This window comes from Brienomyrus brachyistius, chromosome 12 (genome assembly GCF_023856365.1).
Source record: "Brienomyrus brachyistius isolate T26 chromosome 12, BBRACH_0.4, whole genome shotgun sequence".
Taxonomy (NCBI): Eukaryota; Metazoa; Chordata; class Actinopteri; order Osteoglossiformes; family Mormyridae; genus Brienomyrus; species Brienomyrus brachyistius.
Genome location: NC_064544.1, coordinates 12,645,911 through 12,670,264, shown reverse-complemented (window position 1 = coordinate 12,670,264; position 24,354 = coordinate 12,645,911). Strand labels below are relative to the sequence as shown.

The following is a 24,354-nucleotide window of genomic DNA, read 5'->3' as shown; positions in this document are numbered from 1 at the left end:
TGTCAATTACCTAGACTAGTGGGCCTGGCCTTCATCAGCTTTTCCGGGTGTCAGACTGCATCTTTGCTGGCATTCAGAGTGACGATGGTGAAGCTGTTCTGCTCTTTTCACCCAGGCTTCGGTACATGTCTGGGATGGCACTTACTTTCGCCAGTCAACAGATAAACTCTGGCTGTTAGCGAGGGCACGTTGTCGAGCATGTGCATGTATGTTTGGGGTGGGGGGCGCGGGGGGGGGGGGGGGGGGGGGGGTTACAAGGGGCAGCGATGGCAAAAACGACAGAATGATTTCACATTTTAGCGCCTCCTCTCAATCCCCACCAAGGCTTCAAACTCTGAGACAGAATAAGTGCAAGGTTTCCATAGAAACACAAAGCCTGCATGAGCTCACCGGTTAATTTCCCTGCAGACCGTCCAGGAGGTCGGACGTGGAGTCTGGGTGGGCTGAGGGGGCAGCAGTAGCCTGAGGTTTAAAGCAACCCTACAGGTCAGGTACAGGGTGCGTGGGGGAGAGACAAGGCTTCTACAATGGGGAAGTATCCAAAGTATCTAAGATGATACATTGTAACTACATTATAAATATCATTAATCATTACATGTACATGTATAATTTTTCGCAGCCCGGTTTCTGAAGATTTTTACAGCTACAACCCTTCAAGTGAAGTAGCTCTATCAAAGATAATAGAAGCCCCCCCCCACAACCCCAAATGACCAAGTTTGACACCCCTAACTGCTCCCCTCGCCTTAAACACACCTGGCTCCTGCAGAGCTGTTCAAAACATAAATACGTAAGTTATTTCATTGATCCAAAAGTGCTCATCCAAACACCATTCATATGCTTTTGACTAATGAGTTTGGTTTCATTCATTCTCTCGGTACTTGGTACCTTTTTAAAGCTGAACAGTATAATTCTGGGCATGAATCCTTATTAAAAATGTCCAAAACGTAATTAAACGAAAAGGGTTCTGTGCCACAGCAGGGGTCTTCTTAATCTATGGATATCTGCATCGAAGATTCCTTTGCGGAAATTTCAGCTGGTCCCCTTGCACTAGAAACAGATGTTTTGAAGACATGGAGCAGTGGAGTTCAGACAAACAGACATATCATTCATAATCAGTATTTATAATTTTACTAGTGCTGAAGGACACGGCTAAATGTGAACAATGCACTGCTATAGCTGTGAGGGGCCTATTCAGACAATCGTCAGGGACACAAGTTATTAACGATGGTTTTTAACGGAGACCTTCTGGAATATCCCAGTATTCGCCACATTCAATAAGACAATAACAGCGGCTGCCGCGCGATTGATGGCGTGTCAGTTTTCCCAGAGATCTGCAGGTCCTTTGTCACAAAACAAATAAACTGTTTGGACAGAGCTAATCTTCCAGAAGCTCGGCGAAATGCTTTCACCCAGCCGCCTATTGATGTTTATACTGTGAAGCCTTATCTTTTGTGGATTCCTGTCCAATGGCTTTGTGATTAGTCCACCATAGTCGAGGATTAGTGCACTTTTAATGTTATTAAGAACAGCTGGAAGAAATTAACATTATTAGATAAGACTAAATGAATGATCATTTTTGTATTTGTGGATGCATGCTCTGAATTCATCAAAGCACCAAGGCCTTTTGTAGAGTAATGAACGTAAATTAATGTACGATTGTTGAAAATAGTAATTGGTTGTTCTACAGACAATATCTCATTACTGTGTTAAAAGGGGCCCCTAAGGGCATTGATTACGGTCTTGTTGTTATTGTCGTCCATGTTATTGTATTAGCTGCTTTAGGTGGAACACCGGAGAAATGCGTGACAGAAATGTGAGCTTTTTCCTTGTGCAGAACCTCAGCCCCTGCACCATCGCAGCTTTAGGGGTGGCCCGGTCCGGGATGGCCGGCAGCTGTGTGCTGATTGGAAACAGAGTGTCCTGCTCATGTATAATCACTCCTTAGCAACTGCTTCCATCCAGATCCCTACAAACAGGGTTAACCTGCACGCTGATGTTCCCTGGCGGAGCTGCCACCACCTAGAATGACCTTCTTCACTTGCTAGCTGGTTATGCTGCCGGGTGATTGAATTAGCTGGGTAGGGGGCTTAATTTCTTGGGCCCACACAAATGGCCAGTAAATAGTAGGCAAAGCAGTCTTGTACGTGCCCTCACTAGTGTTAGTAAAGGGATTTTTGATTTATTTACATTTGTATACTTGGCCGACTCTTCTGTCCAGTTGGCCAGTGTCCCTGGAGCCAATCAGGTTAAGGGCCTTGCTGAAGGGCCCAATGGTGACATCTTCCAGCCATGGCATTTGAACAAACAACCTTCTGATTAGGGACACAGATTGTTTTCCTTCAAAGCCAAACACCATTCTGTATATGACATATAGTTAAATTACATAACAATTTTGAAATACACGAGATGATTTAGTTACATAAGTAAATTACCTTGGCTTCTTAAGATAACGCCGTTGATCACCCGTGACTCAGTGATAATTTATTAGTGTATGGTACAAATGGTGATGTGCAAAGCAAATTGAATATTATTATTATTATTATTTATTATGAGGTCCCTTCAAATCAACTCTAGGCAATCGTATAGAATGCATTACCCCGGAATGTTCTGTCCTCTGCCTGGGTCTTCAGAATTTAAATAAGGAATTTATATTATGCAAATATTAGCATGCCTTGCCAATATGTTTAATCTTCATCTTTGGTCATCAGTGAATATTTTAGTATCATATTGCTGAAAAACAAGCTTGTATTGTAACTGTTATTGCTGTGTGGACATTCTACCAAACCTGGTTGACCTCTTGCTTCCTCTACAGGTCCTGGATGGTATCCGTCACGCACTGGCCTCCGGGTTGAGCCCAGTAAGTACCCCGACTGGCGGGTGGGTTTTGAACAGTGTCATTAGGGTCACGAAGAGGTCAAATGTACACAGTCACGGGTGTTTCCATAGCAGCCCAAAAAATGATTAACCTAAATTCCTCCATGCCGGGTTTAAAATATAAACATGTTTCTGAGCTGGACTGGGTTTAAAACTCAGCCTTGAACATTGGGGTCCCCGTGGCCCCATGGTAAATTTTGCCACCTGGGGAGGATCCCCCCACAATGAGTTCTGCAGGCCCGTGTTCGCATCGGCCCACTGGGAATACGCCTGGTATGCCAGATGGCCCGCTGCAGCCCTGCCATACAGCAGCTTATAACTTGATCTGATGAGTGTGCTTTCAGAAAACAGCACTATTTATACACACGAGCTCGCAGGCTACACGGGAGCGGCGTTATAACGGATATGAATATGGTGTCACTTTGCACTTCAGATGAATCTCCTACTAATTAAGCTACATGCTGGTAAACCGGGAAAGTGCATCACGTTTCCAGTCAGCGCGGGCGGCGGTGGCTAGAGAACCTGCGCTAATGCCTTCTGACTGACATGGCTGACATTTACTCAGATTTTCGTAATAGAAAATGACGCCTTTGCTGCCCCCCCCCCCCCCCCCCTCCAAAAAAAAAAAAAAAGTTCCAGTTTTTGCCTGTGTGACTTTTTTTAACGGTGTATTGACTGAAAATAAGATAGACAGTGTCAGGGATCTTTTCTTATGCTGGAATCTGGGGACCTGAAATGTTAAATGCCTTTAATGCGGACCATGGGTCCACTGGTGTATCATCATATGTTGTGGCAGCCTCACATTCATCAGCCAATCAGGATAGCTCTCCCGGAGGCGGGACTCATTATGAGCATCCCTCATTATGTAAGACCTCCCAGAAGCTGGGTGATGGCCGATCGTTATGTGCTCAGCGGCGCACCTGCTTTATCTCCAGGCAATTTTACTGTTTACTGTTTTCACCCAGATATTTTACTGGAGCAATTAAGATTAAGTGGCTTCGCTCGACAGCATGCCAGTTGGGTCCCCCTGGGACTTGAACTATCAACCTCCTGGCCATGGTTCTCTCGTGGCACCGGCTGTCCTATATAAAGTACTGAATAATACAATTATTAAATAAACGGTGGAAAACCTCTAAATTAAACCATTAAATAAAACCTCTAAATGTGCCCGGTTTAAAATGCATAAAGTAAAATCGCTTCATTTCCACTGGCCATGCGCGGTCCAGTTCTGCAGCATCGACGTGGACGTGCAGTGAAGCTTCTCTGACATCTGTATGGAGCTGTCTGCCCCTGCAACCTCCTGGGCCGCTTCGGCTCGGTCTTCTTAAACAAGAACAAATTCACACTGCTGCTCCTAAGTATCACATCAATAAAAAGAAGGAAAATATCATTTAAAGAAAAATGCCAACCTCCTTCTACTAATGTAAAACTAATGATTTAAAGTCCTAATAACTTTTGATTCTTAAACCATGAGAAATGCAGGAGAAGTAAAAGTGGTTTGGAGCAGAAACAAACATTAATACTGAGGGGGGATGTAAGGCCCCAAATCTACTTGTTTACTTAGAGGTTTGACACTTCAGGACAGAAGGGGGAAAATCAATGTAAACAATAGTAATACTATGTGATATTTTTATATGTGATATGGAGACCATCACTTAAGCCATCGTGTTCTGGGGGCTCTGCTTCCAGTTACATATTAAATACACAACATTGATCTTTTTCCCCCTAAATGTTACGCAAACTGTCATTTTTATGCTCAGTTCAGTTTACCCTATGGGGGGGGGGTGGGCATAGCTAGATATTCTGAGCCCCTTTGACAAAATGTCACCTTATCTTATAAGTTTTCATATTCGAGGGCCACTGCACAGTGCCAGGCCCCCCTGAATCTGCTAGGGTATCCGTGCCCCTACTGTGGCCCCTGTGAAGTGCTGGGCCCCCTGAATCTGCCAGGGTATCCATGTCCCTACTGTGGCCCCTGTAAAGTGCTGGGCCCCCTGAATCTGCCAGTGTATCCATGCCCCTTCTGTGGCCCCTGTAAAATGCTGGGCCCCCTGAATCTGCCAGGGTATCCATGCCCCTACTGTGGCCCCTGTAAAGTGCTGGGCCCCCTGAATCTGCCAGGGTATCCATGTCCCTACTGTGGCCCCTGTAAAGTGCTGGGCCCCTGAATCTGCCAGGGTATCCATGTCCCTACTGTGGCCCCTGTGAAGTGCTGGGCCCCCTGAATCTGCCAGGGTATCCATGTCCCTACTGTGGCCCCTGTAAAGTGCTGGGCCCCCTGAATCTGCCAGGGTATCCGTGCCCCTACTGTGGCCCCTGTGAAGTGCTGGGCCCCTGAATCTGCCAGGGTATCCATGTCCCTACTGTGGCCCCTGTGAAGTGCTGGGCCCCCTGAATCTGCCAGGGTATCCATGTCCCTACTGTGGCCCCTGTGAAGTGCTGGGCCCCTGAATCTGCCAGGGTATCCATGTCCCTACTGTGGCCCCTGTAATGTGCTGGGCCCCTGAATCTGCCAGGGTATCCATGTCCCTACTGTGGCCCCTGTGAAGTGCTGGGCCCCCTGAATCTGCCAGGGTATCCATGCCCCTACTGTGGCCCCTGTGAAGTGCTGGGCCCCCTGAATCTGCCAGGGTATCCATGCCCCTACTGTGGCCCCTGTAAAGTGCTGGGCCCCCTGAATCTGCCAGTGTATCCATGCCCCTTCTGTGGCCCCTGTAAAATGCTGGGCCCCCTGAATCTGCCAGGGTATCCGTGCCCCTACTGTGGCCCCTGTGAAGTGCTGGGCCCCCTGAATCTGCCAGGGTATCCATGTCCCTACTGTGGCCCCTGTAAAGTGCTGGGCCCCCTGAATCTGCCAGGGTATCCATGCCCCTACTGTGGCCCCTGTAAAGTGCTGGGCCCCCTGAATCTGCCAGGGTATCCGTGCCCCTACTGTGGCCCCTGTGAAGTGCTGGGCCCCCTGAATCTGCCAGTGTATCCATGCCCCTACTGTGGCCCCTGTAAAGTGCCGACCCCCTGAATCTCGCCGGATATCCTTGCCCATACTGTGGCCCTGATCCTGAAAATGTACGACAGACCCCAGTGCCCCCTGCCACCTTGTTCCATACTATGGGGAGAGGGGCTGTTTCTTTGAATCACATGACTAGGAGCAAACACTGTTTGGCAGGTTTTTCAGTGATGTGCACAGAATGAGGAGGTGGGGTATCCCTCAGTAAATTTTCGTGATGGGGGGGTCCCGCTCAGGAGATGTTGCTGTTGATTGTCAATTATCGATCCAACATAGATGGGATGTGTATGTAGAGGTGATGTGGGCACTTGGAGCATCAGAAGGGGAGAAAGCCCCCCCCCCCCACATGCCTGAGGTTTTCCCATGCTGAGGGTGTCTTGCAGACGGACCGTTCCTGCAGGACAGCTGCGTAGTGCGGACGCTGGCCTCATCCTCCCTGGTGACGCTGTACTCCACAGATCTGGGCCAGCAGGTGGGCTGGACCACGGTGAGGGCCAATCGCGCCTCAGTCCCTCCACATACCCGCCCTGCAGCACTAAACCGTCTGCACACTCAAGAACACCTAACCTACACATCCTCCTTTGCAGGTGTCTTAACAGGTATCTAACAGAAGATGTAGCTGGAAGTAATCAAATAAATATGTTGGCTACTTAATACCAACACAGTTGCCTGCAGTACACTCACTATATAGTGTTCCCTACAAAGAACACTCAGTATGGGATAAGCACAGACAGTGGGCGATACATTTTGGGTACTACGTGGATGCTACCTTGGTACATAATTACGCACCAGATATTCGTAATTGTTATTTCTGTCACATAAACAAATGCCAGAGTATCCCCTCTAGCGTTATAATGACAAAGTGTGCTTTGTTCTGTATTGTGTGTCATTGTTTGTACTTGTTTTCAATACTTATAATGAAAAAATGCTTGCCAGACCATGGATACCAGCATTGCTATTTTTGGATAAGTATGCGTCGTAATTGACATATGTCTTCACAATGGTGAAATAAAAATAAAACAACATTTTACAACACAAATCTGTCCACACGTAACCTTACTTACAAGATACTTGACTGTACTATGCTGTAGATACTTGACTGCAGCTGTAGCTATGGTGTCTTATACTGATCTTCAATATACTGTATTAATTGTGAATTAACGTCACCATGTAAAGCATTCAAATGCTTTAAAATAACCTTTTGTTTTTAAATCAGCAGTAGCCCTGCCACTGTAGTTATAGCTCGCATACTTAAAATTGTTAATGGTTACATCATATATTATCTCATATCCCATATATTAAGGATGGGGTCTTTCACTGTGACCTTAACATTTGGTCATAGATATTTTGTCTTGTCTAATACATAGAGCACACATGCTGCATAGCTCATAGATATTTTCTCTTTTTTTAAAGCGTAGAGTATATGTGCTGCCTCAGTAATAGGTATTTCTTCTTGTTTAATGCATAGAGCACACATGCTGTGTTTTTCATAGATATTTTCTCTTGGTTAATACCAAGAGCACACTGCTGTGTTGCTCATAGATATTTCCTCTTGCTTAATGCATAAAGCAGACGTGCTGCGCCAGTCATAGATATTTCCTTTTGTTTATTACGTAGAGCACACATGTCGCATTAGTCATAGATATTTCCTTCTGTTTATTACATAGAACACACATGCTGCTTCAGTCATAGAAATTTCCTTCTGTTTATTACATAGAACACACATGCTGCTTCAGTCATAGAAATTTCCTCCTATTTTTTGTGTAGAGCAAACAGGCTGTGCTGCACACATGTCTACCTCACTGAAGCCATCTCCCCCCTTTGTGTCCACAGGTCTTTCTCACACAGTATTTCGGACCTCTCCTCATTTACCTGATGTTTTATCTCCACATATGGAATCCGTATGACAGCAGCATCAAGAAGCGACGGCCTCTGGTTGTACAGTAAGTGTTGGCAGCTGAACCACTGACTTAGAAATAATTGTGCTCAATTTAAAAAATAACAAGTGAATAAACCTGTCTCATTATCCCGGGCCTGCCATCTCCGTGCATTTTTATGCACTTAATTGGTCCAATATATATATTTTTAATAACAATGATACGCATAAAATATTGTTGTTTGCCTTATTTTATGGCTATACTTGGGGAAAATAACACAGATAATTTAGTATGTAGTGGGCCGTTTAAGGCAGGTGAACGAGGTGGGATGCAAAATCCGTCTGCAAACGTCTCCAAGAATCGAGCTCGACACTTAGGCTCCAGGCTCCGGTCCTCGCAGTCCTGGAAGTTCTTAGCAATCAGCTTTTGGTGGAGTACCTCTTTGAGGCTTATTTAGCTGGCATTATTGATCTGATAAAGATCACACCGTGCCCAGTTAATTGTGGGCTACGCCTCTGGCTTTTAGAACCTTGCAGCGTCTGGGCTCTGGAGGACTTCATGAACTGCAGCATGCATTCAAACGGATACTTATTTATTTTCCCTAACCCACCCTCCGCCCCCCGCTTTTGGCTCTACAGCTTGGCCTGTTTCTGTCACTCACTCCACTACGTTAAGCATCTTCTGGAGACTCTGTTCGTCCATCGGCTGTCTGATGGCTATACCCCTCTGCGGAACCTCCTGAAGGTACAGAAGAACAATCCGTTAAGCGCCGCCGCCCGTGCACAGTCTCTGAGGTGACCAGCCGGCACTGTTGAACCCGCAGACAAATCATCGCTGTAGGAATCGAGCGCAGCTTAACACAGAGATGGCTCAAACACCTCCCACACACAATATACAACCATTAATCCCATGAGGAAAAATCCAGCTTCTTCAAAGATTGAGAACATGCCATCGGTAAGCTTGAAGACGCAGACGGAATATTGAATGTTGGAGGAATGCCATCAATATGGTCTCCAGATATTGACACTGAACTGATGGCACTTCTGCTCCAATGTTTCTTATAAGCCACCTGAGCATGGGGGCTCCCAGATATTCGCCCATGCACTGGAGGGGAGCCTCGATTTTTTTCAGGTGTGCAGTATCCCTCGAAATGTCTTGCTCTTGTGCCGAAGGTGTCTGATTATTAACTGGAACAGTCCGTTGTGTTTTTGTTCTATGTGTCATCAGCCATCATGTCTGCAGTGTCAGAGTGATGGAAGAGCTTTTCAACCTAAGTGAGCCGTTATTAATCACCAAAGGGCTCTGTCTCCCACCCGCTTCTCCACCCCCCCTCCCCCCCCCCAGCCTCGAGGTCTCTCGCCATGTGTGGGGCCGATTCTGGGGGAGGCTACTGCCCAAGTGGCATGATTAAAATGGACATTGGTCCTGGTGGGTTTTCTTTATCAACCCTGATGTGTTGGTCACTTTAGAAGCTAAAGTTCTTCATTGATAACAACCACAACATCACTGCACTCAAGTTCTGCTTCTCTACCGAGCCTGGCGAAATGTCAAAGAGGCTACATTTGCATTTTAAAGCTATACCAGAAGCATTGAATCCATTCACACTGAAATCCCATGATGCTAATTAATTTTGCTGCACGCCACTTCATATATTTTGGCAAAAGAGTATGCCATTAAAGCTAAGGAGAACAGACAGTTATGTAGATGAATATACAAAAACCCTTTTATTGCAGGCATAGTTAAATATTGAGACGTGATCAATGATTGATTATACAACACATACAATAAACTATAAAAAGAGAGCATAGGTGGCTATTAGCTGCATTGAATTAAAATGAACCAAGACCACATGCAGTTGTATTTTTCAGTGAGCATCTATCTATCTATCTATCTATCTATCTATCTATCTATCTATCTATCTATCTATCTATCTATCTATCTATCTATCTATCTATCTATCTATCTATCTATCTATCATCTATCTATCTATCTATCTATCTATCTATCTATCTATCTATCTATCTATCTATCTATCTATCTATCTTTTGTTTGGCTTCAAAACATGTGATTCAGATATAAAATAGATTGAATAGTTGAGAAAATTTCACATAATAAAAAACGCCAGAGAGATGTGGCTGGTACCACCTGGAATTATAACCCATCGACCATCTCATTAACACCAAACGAAAACAAGAGTGATGAGTCTTTGATGAGATACAGAAATTTCCAGAAAGCACGCACGGTGCTCAGCCGTGCTGGATGCTGATATTGTAGTTTAGCAGATGCCGGGAACCCAAAGCCGCAAAGACAGGTCTCTAATGAAAAAGCCTCCGCACATGAGCCCTGATGCGGTCATAGTTGGAAGGTCGTTCGATATTTTTAGAGGGAACGGCCCCAGGTGGGCGGGGAATTTTATGGACCTGGACAGTAGTTGGTCGGGAAAGGTTCCCATCAGGCTGGCCTCCCCCCGGGGCCGGCACGACCACGCCCACGCACAGCAGCCTCGTCCGCGGATCCGTATCTGTCCATCAGGGACAGCTTCCTGTGAGTAATTCCGTGTTCAGTCAAGCCTACAGATCAGCGCACCACAGCTGCCAGGGTGTGAGATGCTTTAATGAACCTCCAGCCGTCCCTGTCATTCTCATCTGTTTTTTAGTAACTTCTCCAGTCTTCGGAAGGTGAAGATCAACATTGTGCTAAGTGAAGCTGTCTTTCTTGCAGGGCTGTGCGTTTTACTGGGGATTTACATCCTGGCTGGGGTACTACGTCAACCACCCTCTGTACACACCTCCATGTGAGTGGTCTCTCATGTGCCAAGACTTGGATATACTCCCCCATAGCTCTCGAACCATGTCAGTGATGATGCAGGTGATGGGAAGGGGTGCCGGCGTAAGCATGTTAAGCCCACTGGGCCATTAAGCACAGTGCTTGAGGGTCCTGCCAGGTTCTGCCAATGGTCTGGTGAGAAAGGGTGACAGGATTTGACGTGAGCTCAGTGGATAGCCCGGGCATTCGTCTTCACCCTGTCTCCTGGGTACTTCTGCAGCACAGAGCCTCCCCCTTTCCTCATTAGTCTTCCTGCGCAGTCACCAGTTGTCATGCACGCATTGTCTCCGACGTACTTTTCTTTTTAACACATGTTGAAGGCCAACAGGCAGCGTTGAAAGATTAGGAGAATACCTGTGATAGGTTTTAATGCAGGTCATTCATGAGCGGACATTAATATGGAAGAAATATATTCTTTAATTCAAATTGAGAGGCAGTCCCCTAAAAGATAAGTGCGTAAATGACAGTATGACAGGTCTATCGTACCCGCTGTTTTAATTTTACAGTGTAGATTTATATAACCGATCATCCGCTTTCAAAAGCCACTTATCCAGTTATGGATGTGGTGATCTGGAGTCTGTCCCTACATCCTGGATGGGATGCAGATTCACTGCAGGGCATTGATACACACTAAGGTAGAGATATTCCAACTGTAGGGTGTCCCCCCCCCCCCCTGCTGGGGCATGTAGGAACTGCAGGATGAGGGGGGAAAAAACTAATTAAAACAACAAAGAATGGTATGGGGGGTTTGAGATGGGGGGTAGATCTATTTCAAAACCGCAGCCTTTAGAGATATTAAAAATAATGTTAACATGTTATATTACTGTAAACATTATATAACAATAGCAAATTAAAATAATTCATTTTTAAATGTAATAGTTAAAGTTCGTTTGGGGGTCAGTGTGTATGTGTGTATGTGTGTGTGTGTGTGTGTGTGTGTGTGTGTAGGGGGAGAGATCAGGACAAATATATCAGTCCTAGGGAGGCCCTGTCAAAAAAAGTTTCAATACCTCTGCACTAAGGGAAGTGTACAGTCCAATGGTTTTTTTTTGAGGGAAATGGTGTAGCAGGAAAGCAGGAGGCCCTCATGAGAAGACAGGCACACGCAGATGGGATGGTATTTGAACCCAGAACCCTCGCTGGTGGTGTGAGATGACAGGAAGCAGTAATGTGAGACTACCTGTTTTTTTCACACCTCCTGTTGCTTCATATGCAGGAATAATACATGTGTAGATATTTTAAGCTGGGTTAACAGGTGTTTCATTTTATTTTTTGGCTTTGAACTCTAAGAACTGCAAGAAAATGACATCTCTACGCACTGTAAACAAGGCTCGTGTTGGAGATGTCATCATGTCCCAGATATTCTGTGATTTCACACTCCAAACAAGTCTCAAATTAACTGAGCAACTTGCTTTAAAAACATGAATAAATTAAATCATGAATCATTTTTAATTCTTGGTTATTTTAGATTTGCCTCAGAAACTTTTTTTTTTACTGAAATAGCACTACTGATAACTTTATTATGGAAAACTGACCAGCTAAAAATGACAAATATATGAAATATATAGATACTGCTTTGGGGGCAGTGTTTGGCTCAGGGGCTTAAGCCTCTGTGCCTGTGACTGAAACAGCCGCATGTTTGCGGACTCCTGAGCAAGGCCGATAACCCCCAGCTGCAGGGGGGGCTGCACGCTGGCTGACCCTGTACTATGACCCCTCCAAGCATGGTTCCACCTATATGTGTGTCTGTCTGTCTCATGGACAGCAAGACAGGGTAGGCGACGGTGAAAAGAGGATTTGCCCGCAGTGATGAATAACATATCACTATTCCATTTATTAGTATTACAGCTGTCTTAATCATTGTTGAAATGTAGGGCGTTCGGTGACAAACAGCCAGAAAGACAAGCATCATAGAAGCCTTTGTTTATGAACAATCCGTATTTGAAATACAATGTCATTTACATATTAAGTGCATGATTTGTTTGTGTGGATCCCTTTCTTTTGGTGACGCCCTTTAGCACACATGGTCCATTAACACCTGCGACTGCTGCGGAACCTCTTTATATTAAGGTATCCACTCCGGACCCGCAGCCCTAAAGGTCTCAGACTCTAATTAGCATCCGATTTACACCTCAAACACCAGATGAGGTGAGGATACCATGCAAATTATTCCTTCGATGAAGTCATTAAGAGCTGAGGTATAGAAGGGACCAGCAGAGCATCCTGTGGGCCTTAAGGACTGGAGCCCATATGGCGTTTCACCCAGGAGGAAGCAGGTCTCACCCTACCTATAATATTTCATTTTAAAAGTCACAGTGTGGGTAGTATTAAGGATGTAATTCTTTACTGTGTTGGAAGGCACGCTTGTGGGAGTTTTACTTACACAAAAATGTTCTCAGGGTAGAAGGAAAAATTATTGGTTCAGAGGGATAAACAAGCAGATTGAAGAGGAGGTGGGTCCAGGCAACTAGATGAGGTGGACCAAAACATCTGATTGGTTGATCCCACCTCTTCTGCAATCTGATTGATCGTCTCTCTGAACCAATCATTTTTCCTTCTGCCCTCAGAAAATTTTTGTGTAAGTAAAACTCCCAATGAGTGGAAAGAAACCAGTTAACCTATTAATATACACAACATTGTATTCATCAGCTAGATGGGCGAAGCTATGTGACACTGACAGCTAATTATATAACTAAAATACTTAGCTATACCTATGGACCTAGCCATATAGCAGTGAGTGCTATCTGTCCTATTAGGACCTAGCTTTCTCCAAAGACCAAACAGGTCTGTGATTCTCATTCTCTAATAATACAACTGTATTCATTTGTTTTTTATAGATTTTGCCAACAAGCAAATCATTCCATCATTTTTCTCATTCTTGGTAAGTAGAATGATCACATTGAATAGTTTTGCAAAATACTGTTGAGTTCAAGTTGAATATTGAGACTGGAAACCTGAGTGGGGCGAATGACACTTTTTATTGTTCCAAATGCGCATGCAAACATACCCGACACACTGTATAAGCTTGCAGGTCATCAATCTGCTACCATGTCGCCATTTTTAATGGTGGGCGACAAATGCAGCATAACTGGATAAAGAACAGGATACAGAACAACACACTATAAAGTGTCACAAAATGATCAAATGAATGTAAAACTAATGAAGAATGAATACATGGCATCCATCGTTATGCATTCTACAAGGCACTGTTAGGGGGGATAGTCCAGAAGTAGATAACACCCTGCCATCATGTTACATGCACCTTCTGAGAGATCAGCCCTCCTTGCTTGGACACCAGAGGCGTGTCCATCTCACCTTCTGGGGAAACACTGTGGGATGTAGCAAGATACGATGTGTCTCCTGCCCATAAACACATCCAACATGTGCTCTAGGATTTTGCACAGCCTCTCCAGTAACTATTAAATTTCGAGGACAAACCCATCTTCTGGGTAAGGCAATAGACCAACAACTGGTTCCCTGGGGCGAAGTCCAATCCGTGGAAGGTCACTTTTGATGGACTTTCGGGACTGCCTGCGCCTAACTTGTCACTGACTGGTCACTCAGAGTCACTCTCGTAGATGATGCACATACTGTGCTGGCCTCCTCATGCTCTGCTGAAAACCCGAACACCAGGTCCACAGGAAGTTCTCAAATTCACTTGAGAGCTGCTGGTGTGTACTCCTGGAGCTGACATCTAGCGGAAGGTGGTGGTCCCAGTATCACTGGTATTGGCAGATGAGGATGGCAAGCTGGGTGGCCAAGTTCCAGCGGCAACTCTTGACGAGGTTGTCGGTCTGGGGATGAACAGGTAGCCTGCCGGATCTCCAGCCACTGGTAGACTTCACAGAACACCTGCTCCTGGTCGCTGAGTAGCTTCTGAGTGATACAGGCATTACAGCAGTGGGCAAGGAACTTCACCCTGCTGGCACCTCGCCCAGTATAATAACCGCTGGAGAGGATACAGAGTCTTCATGGTGGAGGATCTGAGGTCAGCGTGCTGGAGGAACCACCATCTGTAGAAGGTCGGGACCCTTGTCAGGCACTCACAGCCATTTAAACACAGTGTAAACGTATCCCCCTGCAAGTAGAAAGTCTTTTAGGGGTCAAGTGGCAAAACCTTCTTCTGCTCTAATCTTGTACTACAAAGTATTTGTTTTGATAGCCATAACCTCCACATTCTGGCCAGAACCAGGTCCTTCTCCAGTTACTTGGCTGCGCTCTTAGCAGCAGAACTCCACAGCCATGCAAGGACATCAGGAAAAATCATATCCTGCTGCTAGTAAAAAAAGAAGATGTGAAGACGTGTGAAACTGCACATGGTCATTTAAGTTTTAATTATTCTGCCATGCGCAAATATTGCCTCAAAAAAAAAACAATGCCTTTCTCACGCCTGTGTACTTGCATACAATGCGTGTTTGCAGCAGGTCCTTCATGTCCCTGAAGCACAGATGACTCGGTGAGTTAAGACAAAGCCAGGAAGCAGAAGGTCTCCACGTCTGATGACAGGAAGTTTGAAATGCAGGGAAGCCTATCCTTTGCAAATTCTACTTTATCTCAGTCTAAACCCAGACACACCTGAAACATTAACTGAACCAAAACTACCGGTGGAGCAAATTATTAGTGCTGAATAGCAATACAAATATTTTGTAGTACAGGACTGTATTCTCATTTCCTGTTCTGCATAAGGAGAATACCAGTCAGACTAATACATCTGCCCCTGCTATCAAGTAACAAAATCAACAGATAATTATAATAACACGAGGAATGACTGCATAATGGAACAATAATACGTTATATTACTACTAAGGGCAATTACTTTATTTCTAATATCTCTGTTTAAAAGGGATTTACCAATGTGTACAAAACACTGTTGATAACAGCTGCACAGGTAAAAAAGGTTGATAGGAGCATGAATCCTTCTGGAAAATTCCCTGCTTGCGGTATTTTTGTTAATCTGCCATCTATCGTGTGCTATGTGATCCATTCAAGACACAGGCCCTGGAAGCTGAGGCATGAGGCCAGCCAACACCTCGTGGCTCTCCCTAGTCTTCCTCATCTAGATACGTTCAAGAATGTTCCGGAACCCGGCCTGCCTCACGGCTAGTGCTCTCTGTGATCTCTGTCTTTGACAGAGGACAAAGTGCTGAGGTGCCACTTAATAACATCACCCCTCCGACATTACAACAATCAACCATCACTTTTTCCTTGCAAGGATGATGATAATTTCCCAAGATGTTCTGAGTAGACAATTATCTTTGGTGTGAGTCAAAAAAAGTAAAGGCTCTTGGAACATCCAATTTAAGACTGACTGGCAAGGTGACTTAAGCTCACTAAATTATTAAAATGTACATAATCACTCAGCATGCTGCAAATCACATCATTAAGCAAAATCGGTGGAGGACACCCACGGCCCTCAATAAAGCCAAAAACAGCATGGTTACTTCATCAAGCTCCCCCGACTCTGTTTCTGCCGAAAATCATGAACCAAGTGCCCCCCCCCCCCCCCCCCCCCCCCACTCTGACTCCAAGCACAGAGTCAACACGAAAGCTGTGGGACACTTTAAATGATCTCAAATTTAAGGAAGGGCCCTGACAAAGCGACTGACATCCACGTTGGCGCTCAGCATGGAGAAGGTGCCCCAGAAACATTCTGCGGTAATGACTGGGGAACTGTTCCGGCACGTTGTTCCCCTACAGAACTGAGCACAGCTCACATTTCCTGGGCTCTGGAAGCATTGGACAGACACATAAAGGACCTCATGCCTGAATACTTATCTGCTCAAAAAAGCCAATGTCATTTAAACTGCTTTGGGCTGCTTTTTTTCTGTTTCTCCGAACCAGCACTAAACTTACAGGAAACAACAGCAATAGAAATAGGATGATTATAAATAATGTATCATAACCATGTCATGATGTAGTGACTGACAAACATAGCGCAGATGTCCTTGCTGCCTGTATGACTAGTCAATTAAGCTCTCTGTCCCCAAATAATGCTATAAATACAGATTATATTACAATACTTAACTCTTCAGGGTATTCTGTCCTCCCTAAAAATGTACAGATCAAATACCTTCTGAAGACAACTTGCATTAGGATATCTGTTAAAGCATTTGAAACCCAATTCTTTTACAGTTATGACCCCTGTTGCCCTACAAAATGCAGGTAGGCAGAGGAAGCCCCCCCCCCAAATCAGAAGATAAAACAATCCTAATGAAGTCACACTAAACGCCCGCTAAGATAAGACCCCCTTGCTGTTTGCTGCTTGGGCCTGTCAGTCACCCCTGACTCAGACAGCGTTATACGCCGCTGTCGCTGGGTAAATTCCAAGTCAGGGGGGCAGCCAGACACTAATCCTGGGTTAATGAGATATTACTGGAATCACATTTTGCTATTTTCATCCATGATTGCCATCTGGATAGACTTTTACTTTTCAGTCTCCATACGTCTGTAATAAACTGCAATTAACAATCATTGCATAAATCTATCTATCTATCTATCTATCTATCTATCTATCTATCTATCTATCTATCTATCTATCTATCTATCTATCTATCTATCTACTGTATATAAAATATAGTTCTAAGTGAATATTCATACATATGAATTAATTCCACTGTATTGTTAAGGCTTCTTATCGGAGTGTACGGTGTATTCATGGCAGATGCATTCTTTCATTTGACAGCTTTGCGAAGCTGGTAATTTCTTTATCAACGTGGCTTTGGCACAACACAGTCACACTGGTAAGTCCGTCTAGTACTAACACACACCTGCATTATGTGCTGTGTTACAGGACTCAGTCAGGAACTTAATTTCTGTTGTTAGAGGAGAAAAAAAAACTTTAAAAGTGCATCCTTATTCATCTTTTAGCTTTAATCTTCATATTTGGGGCTGAAAATCATCCTCGCCTGGTTAATCATTTGCAGATGCTCACCATTGCTATACACAGGGATTGACATAACTGGTACGCAATTAAATACGCATTCACCTTTAAAAGCGATATGTGTTGTAACAGCGTGAATGCGTACGTATTTTATATGCATTTGCGGCGATATGACAAGAAATTATTGTGCATTTTAACTTCTATACCGCGAATGAAGTAGGAATTAGCTTATAAAGGTTAAAATGCATGATAATTTCGTGTCATATCACCACAAATGCACATAAAATACGTACGCATTCACGCTGTTACAACAATCGATTGTCGCACGTATCGCTTTTAAAGGTGAATGCGTACCTAATTGCGTACCAGTTATGTCCATCCCCGGCTCTACACCAGGGCTGTCCAACCCTGCTCCTGGAGAGCTTCCACCCTGCAGAGCTTAGCTACAGCCCTCATTTAACACACCTGATACTGATAAGCAGGCACTTCAATATCACCTCAGTATTAGAGTCAGCTACAGTATGTTGAAGCTAATTTAGCTTTAATACTGAGACGCTATTGAACGGCCTGATTATCTGTATCCGATGTGTTAAATTAGTGCTGCACCAAAGCTCTACAGCTCTACATAGATCTTCAGGAGCCGGCTGGGAAGCCCTGCTCTGCACACTACTGTCATATGTGCTATCAGCAATTTGTCAATTTGGATGAAAGTAGGAAATAATCCCTCTCTTTCACCATTTAACAACAACATTTTGGCTGGTTTCTGATGATGGTATGAGGACAGAGCCTGGAAGCATCTGGATGGGCCGGACAGGAAGTAGTCACTCGCTGTTCTTCCTTCACCTCTAACGCCAGAATTTCTATTCTCCACACAGCAAACTCCCCTCCATACCCAAGGGCCACCTGCAACCCCTTCACCTGGCTCTTCACGGTGGTGCACTGTCCCCAGTACACCTATGAGGTGTGTAGCCGTGGCCGTGTACAGTGACATGAACTCAGCAGTGACATTCTAAGCCTCTTAGCAGGACTGTCCCTGGAGGACATTCTCCAGGTTCAGCTTCCTGGGGTGATTCATATCACACCAAGGGAAGAGATAAAGCAAAAGCCTATGGCAGCGTCAACGTCAGCTCCACTGTGTCGCATGCAGACTTTGAAACCTCAGGAAATCTATATAGATACATCACTGCCCCTCATTTCTAAAGGAAATCCTGCCACAAAAATTTGGTAACACTTTACTTGATGGGACACAAATACTTAATAATAACTCAATTACTATTGAAATACAAATTATGAACAAATCACTTGAGATAAAAGATGCATCGCATTTCATTAATTAACAAACATGAGATCAGCATTTCATTTGAGTTATTCATGACTTGTTCCTTCAGTAGTTCACAAAGGTTTATAGAATTAACAGATATAGTAACAAATATAGTAACTGTATGAGATAATTCATCATTAATGAATCGTGACGCATGTTTTAACACGAGATCAGTACGTAACTAAGACATTATTTGTGGTTAATACATAAGTAATAGTATAATACCATATTATTTGGGCCCGTCGAGTACCATAATACTTATCATTATTATTCATGTATGTTTTCTCTATCAATTCTTATTCTATGAAATCATAAGTATTGTCTGTTTTTTCTTGGTTAAACCATTGTTATTACGAAGTTTGTGAGACGTCTATTAAGTGCCAATGGTGTGAGACTCACAGGTATGTCTTTCCCTGAAAAATTAGTCAAAAATGGGTAACATGGTAACATTAACCCATGAGTTTTAGTCTCAATAGGGAGTGGGAGCTGGATGGTTTCCCAGTTACATTACTATCACTTGCTTGATTACAGCAGGCCACAAAAGCTGGAACGTCAATGTTACAAAGCAATTTATAGCAAAGTCCCACAACGCTTATTTAATGCATCAGTGAACCAGTAACTAAGTGTTACGTACTGATCCCATGTTTGTTCATCATTAATCGTTCATAGCAGTTCATGTATTTCTTGCAGGAACTATATTAGTTCATGATTTGTTCTTGATTAGTAACTGAGTAACTAAGGTATTTGTCCCTCCTAGAGTAAAAGTGTTACCCAAAAATGAATTCATGCCCCCCACAGACCTATCAACAAGACTTCAGTGTGCTTTAAATGAGTCTTCAACAGTTTTTGAGCAGGTTTCTGGATGACCTTCAGCAGGCTTTCAACAGGTCTTCAGCAGGCTTTTTACAGGTCTTCCACAGGTGCTCAGAAGTCTTTCAGCAGATCTTTAATGGACACCTTACAAGCATAAAAGAGGCTTTAAACAAGTGTTCAGTAGGTCTTCAGTGGGTATCTAGCAAGCCTCCAGCAGGCCTACAACAGGCTTTCAGCAAATATTCAACACATATTCAATGGGCTTTTATCAGTCATCTAGGAGGCACATAACACCCTCCAGTCACAGTGTTTTCATCCACTGCAGACAGCACCATCTTTATTCACGGTGATGGCGCACTTCTCTAATTCATCACCTGCATGTCCTCCCCCCATGTTTTAGATTGGAGCATGGATAAGTTTGGCCATTATGACTCAAACAGTGCCTGGTAAGTTGGCCGTCCTGTGGCATGTTGGCTGAATATCCATTTCAGTCAGAAAAAGCCTCTGTCCACTGAAGACTGAAAGAACCGTGTTTCCCAGTGGCCGTCTTTGCTACACTGGTATCGATCCAGAAGCTGCTTAGGGCAAGGAGGAGACATCACAGACGCCCGAAGCAGAGCAGTGGCGGCGGACAATGCCAGGCTGCTGTGATCCCCTTCTTGCTGTAGCTCTTGAGGACTCAAAGGTGAAACGGGAGGTGACATGTAGGTGTGCTAGATGCAGAGGTCTGAGCGTATAGCATCACACTGATATTCTCTCATCCTGACAACTTCAGCAAGGTGTTTGGGAAGCACACTAGTGTAGTGGGGATTTTCACAGATCCGTCCCAAGTGCCAGTCTCTGCCCCATTACTCTGCTGGAATAGCAACTGATATTTTTGACTAAGTGAAGCAGACAAATTGAAATTTTTGTTGTTGTTGCTCTTGCTGTTGAAAGACTAGATCAGTGTTACTCAACATAGTCCTCTGGGACCCCCGGTAGGCCACATTTTTGCTCCCTCCCAGCTCCCAGCCAATCAAAAACACTGAATGCCTGGTTCCGGTGTCTTAGAAATTGAGTGGGAGCAAAAATGTGGACTGGCTGGGGGTCCCTGAGGTCTGGGTTGAGAAATACTGAGCTATATCAATTCTTTATGAATATTTTGATGATACAATTTCAGGACTATGTTCCTGACACTTCCTGACCCTGATTGTGATAAGTGGTTAGAAGATGGATGGATAGAAGGATGGTTGGGTTTCAGAGAAAACATTTCAATGAATAATATTGACTACATGGCAGTAACATGAAAAACTGTATGTCACTGTTAACAATGGTCCAGTCAGCCCCACACGTTCAAGCAGACTATTTTGTACTGTTATGTTCATCTGAGTCATTCATGCATGTATAGTAGATTGAATTCAAATATAACGTCAAAACGGGTAAATAGATTTTACAAATTGTATCTGTTTTTTTAACCTTGGAAAGTTGGAGAAAGGAAAAAAAATAAACTTTTATGCTGTGTTTACGAAACTCTGGTCATGATTTATCGTTTTACTGGGCTAGAATTATGCAAACAAAACGCACAGCATGCGATATGCAATATTTTTTTTAAACCAAGTGTTATGGACTTCATTTGTCTGCCTATTAGCTGTAAATGCCAACGTAGCGTAGATGTGCAGGTCAGTTCATCAGCAGTCAATCAGCAAAAGCTCGGAAGTCAAGGAATGATGTTCTGTCAGGTTAGAGTCGGGACCACTGGGGAACAAACACTGCAGAAGATCTCAAAATTAAACTCAGATGCAAACGACGATGTGTGCAAACGTTTAATCATCTTGCGGGGACGCGAAGCCATATTCAGTACAAATATAATTTACCATTTTCTCCTTTAAAGGATCGGACAGCATTCGGAATGAATTAGAATGAGAAATGAAATCAGGCACCTTAATTTGCGAACACATGAAAGGAGCATCACTCTGGCCAAAAGGTGTTCCTTACAGACTAACACAGCATAACAAATTTACAGACAGTGAAGGCAGAATCCCTGACATCCTAATGTAAACGTAAAAGATATTTTTTACTTTCCAATATTTCTTCTTGTGTATACTCAGTTTACATTTAAGTCAATAAATATACGCAACATATTAATTTAATTTAATTGTGCATAGGTTACATGTAAAAATAATTTCAGGTATTAAAATTAAGGTAATTTCATGTTCTAAAAAAATGTTAAAACCTAAAATTCAGTCAAGAGGCACATGTTTTTTTCAAGTCTTTAATAAACCCTTCACCTAAAGGTATTTACCTAAGAGCATTTCAGTGCAGAGTAAAATGCTTTTTATTTTCTTCCTGAGTTAATGACACTCGTGCTGAATGGACTTTATTTCTCCCTAATAGCGCACAATGCTGGGGGTTATAATCTTGCGGGAGAAGGTGGTGAAGTCAGCCGTCGCCATAACGACGGCCGGTGCCTTCTCTGAGCATCCGCATTACGGCTTTATTAAAGGCCGCTGTATTTTTGGTGTGCGTCACTCAGGCAGAAGCATCGAGGAGGCGTCTCACCGGTGCCCCCGCAGGCCCTGGATGACTTTACAGAGAAAGCGAGCCGAGCCGACTGAGCGCGACAGGCAGCCAGCCGGCTGTGCTGAGAGGAGAGTAGCCCGCAGCCCCTGTCCAAATCTGTATGTTCGCTTTACTTTATTTATTTTGGCCAATGTCTGTCATTCACAGTAACGCTGTGTGCTATACACGTCACTGTTAGCAAACTTTGTGGCAATGATAAGAACTAGCATAGATTATTTTGCTATTTCATGATCGAGCAACATCCCTTCCAGGGTGTAGCCCAGGCTTGTGCCAAATGCTGCCTGCAACTGACTCTGGGGCCCCTCTATGGTGTATGGATGGATGCATGGATGGATGGATGGATGGATGGATGATTAAGCAATATTACAGTACATTAAATTTTCATATGTAAAAATGATATCAAAGTCTTGATATCATTGTGAGGATAGCTGACGCAGGGTGAGCACTCTTTGGCTTCACACCTGCACTGCAGACAGTGGGGATTCCATGCTTTTCATTGGCATTTCCTCTGACGTCACCTCTACGGGGTTGCTGTAGGCAGACCGGTCCTCTTCCTCCTCGTGTTGGTGCTGGGCAAAGTTGACGAAGACCTGCAAGTACGCAAAGCGACAGGTTAGCAGGATGGGGAGGAGCAGAACCACCTGAAGGCATCCTCTGCTCGCTGCTCTCCCAGAACAGGAACACAGCTGGATGGTTCAGTCAAACACTGGACATGAAATATTGTAAAGGAACAGCCTTGAAGCATTATAATCGTATGGCAGCCTGTATTATATTCATATTAAATATGCTTTGAAATGCAGTAAGTGTATGTGCAGTACAACTGCAATGAATAGCAAGCAGAGTAATAAATCCATGTGTTTAGAGGTCCAAAGGAAGCTCCACATTGAAAAGAACAAAAAATGAATGAATAGCGAACAGTAGTTATCCCATTTCCTTAGGCTGGCATTAAGAAGTATCAACAGAAAGTAAGCAGCTGTCTTCTATACCCTCCCAGCCAATCACTGCCCTCTTGGAAACTGCAGTGGAAAGAAAAAAAAAAGTCTATACTTTTATCTTCATACCAAAGATAAAGAATTCTCCTTTTTCCTCCCACTTCAGGTATGTCATTTAATACTGGAAAGGGAAATGATCAGGTAATTTACAGACACATCTTGACATGAGGAGGCGCCTTCATTGTACTAATTTGCAAGAGAAGGAGAACCAGCTCAGACTGGGAGACTGTACTGGTCGGTGCACGAGGCCTTTGCAGAGAAAGTCTGGGGTTTTCAGATCCATTTTTCATGACACACCGAAGGAGAAGGATCCACAGGATCTGCGGGCTGGCTGTACGCCAGCCAGACACGGGTCACGGCCCTAAACGAAACGATGCTACTTTCATTCTAAGCATCTGCACTGAAACCTAAATGAAAACACCAGACATCTATTGTGTCTTTGAAAATGTGTACTATGCTCCTTTGAATAATGCCAGTGGGTCTATTCATTAATTAAAATCCAGTTGGGGATTCCTTTCAAGCGCATATATGTATTTAAGATAAAACACTGGCGTGGCAGAAATCACTTTGTATCATTTTTCTGTTTTCAGAACAGACCATCCTCCAGGAAGTTCAACTGTTCCAACCATTTCTGAAACATTAGAGTTCTAGTTAAAGGTTTTTATAGTATAACCTACAGTATATTCTTACTTTTTTTGCTGAATTTTCACATTAATTTTCAGTAACAGATTATGAATCGGCGCTGGGGTACAGTTGCACTGCACCACTAGTAAAATGCTGAAGATCCTTGCCATGCTTGAGGTATAAAAGAGTTGAGTTTACATTCTGTAAAATTCACATCTGGGAGATTCTCTGAATTTATTCAGAGTTATAAAAGTGAAAGAATTCAGCCAACCTCCCTGAATATCTTCGGGGTGAAGTGGCGGTGAATGAAAAGAGTGAGACCCAGTGCTGAACGCTGTGGGACACCCAGATTAAATCACTATTGAGAAACAAAACAAAAAAATGGTTACAAAAGGCCTCGATAACTGATAAAGCAGCACCAGCTAAAATGAGAAATACTGCAGCACATAGGAACACAGGATCAGCAGCAGAAAAATGACCTGCAATTACTTCAGGAGCTATACTGTAAAAGGCTCACATTCCACCTTTAGTCAGCGATATCAAGCAGGTTAAGGTAACTGCTTTCGCATGAATACAAAAAT

At 43.8% G+C, this 24,354-nt stretch overlaps 2 protein-coding genes across 4 annotated transcripts in view; one reads left to right on the top strand and one right to left on the bottom strand.

The window, feature by feature from the left end:
- The window catches only part of LOC125705075 (trans-2,3-enoyl-CoA reductase-like), a 31,263-nt gene extending 10,156 nt beyond the window's left edge, over positions 1-21,107 (top strand). The window contains exons 4-13 of one of the 2 annotated variants that reach the window (XM_048971416.1): positions 2,813-2,857; positions 6,265-6,368; positions 7,715-7,824; positions 8,397-8,502; positions 10,480-10,552; positions 13,422-13,465; positions 17,267-17,324; positions 18,340-18,425; positions 19,999-20,044; positions 20,139-21,107. In XM_048971416.1, the coding sequence (XP_048827373.1) occupies positions 2,813-2,857; positions 6,265-6,368; positions 7,715-7,824; positions 8,397-8,502; positions 10,480-10,552; positions 13,422-13,465; positions 17,267-17,324; positions 18,340-18,425; positions 19,999-20,044; positions 20,139-20,266 (800 nt within the window). In that variant the 3' untranslated portion in view covers positions 20,267-21,107. The remainder of the gene's footprint in view (positions 1-2,812; positions 2,858-6,264; positions 6,369-7,714; positions 7,825-8,396; positions 8,503-10,479; positions 10,553-13,421; positions 13,466-17,266; positions 17,325-18,339; positions 18,426-19,998; positions 20,045-20,138) is intronic. The other variant, XM_048971417.1, reaches the window with a different exon arrangement.
- Positions 21,108-21,386: 279 nt separating this feature from the next.
- The window catches only part of LOC125705061 (phospholipid-transporting ATPase ABCA1-like), a 164,932-nt gene continuing 161,964 nt past the window's right edge, over positions 21,387-24,354 (bottom strand). For both annotated transcript variants that reach the window (XM_048971386.1, XM_048971387.1), the window contains exon 50: positions 21,387-22,747. In XM_048971386.1, coding sequence (XP_048827343.1) covers positions 22,613-22,747 — 135 coding nt within the window. In that variant the 3' untranslated portion in view covers positions 21,387-22,612. The remainder of the gene's footprint in view (positions 22,748-24,354) is intronic.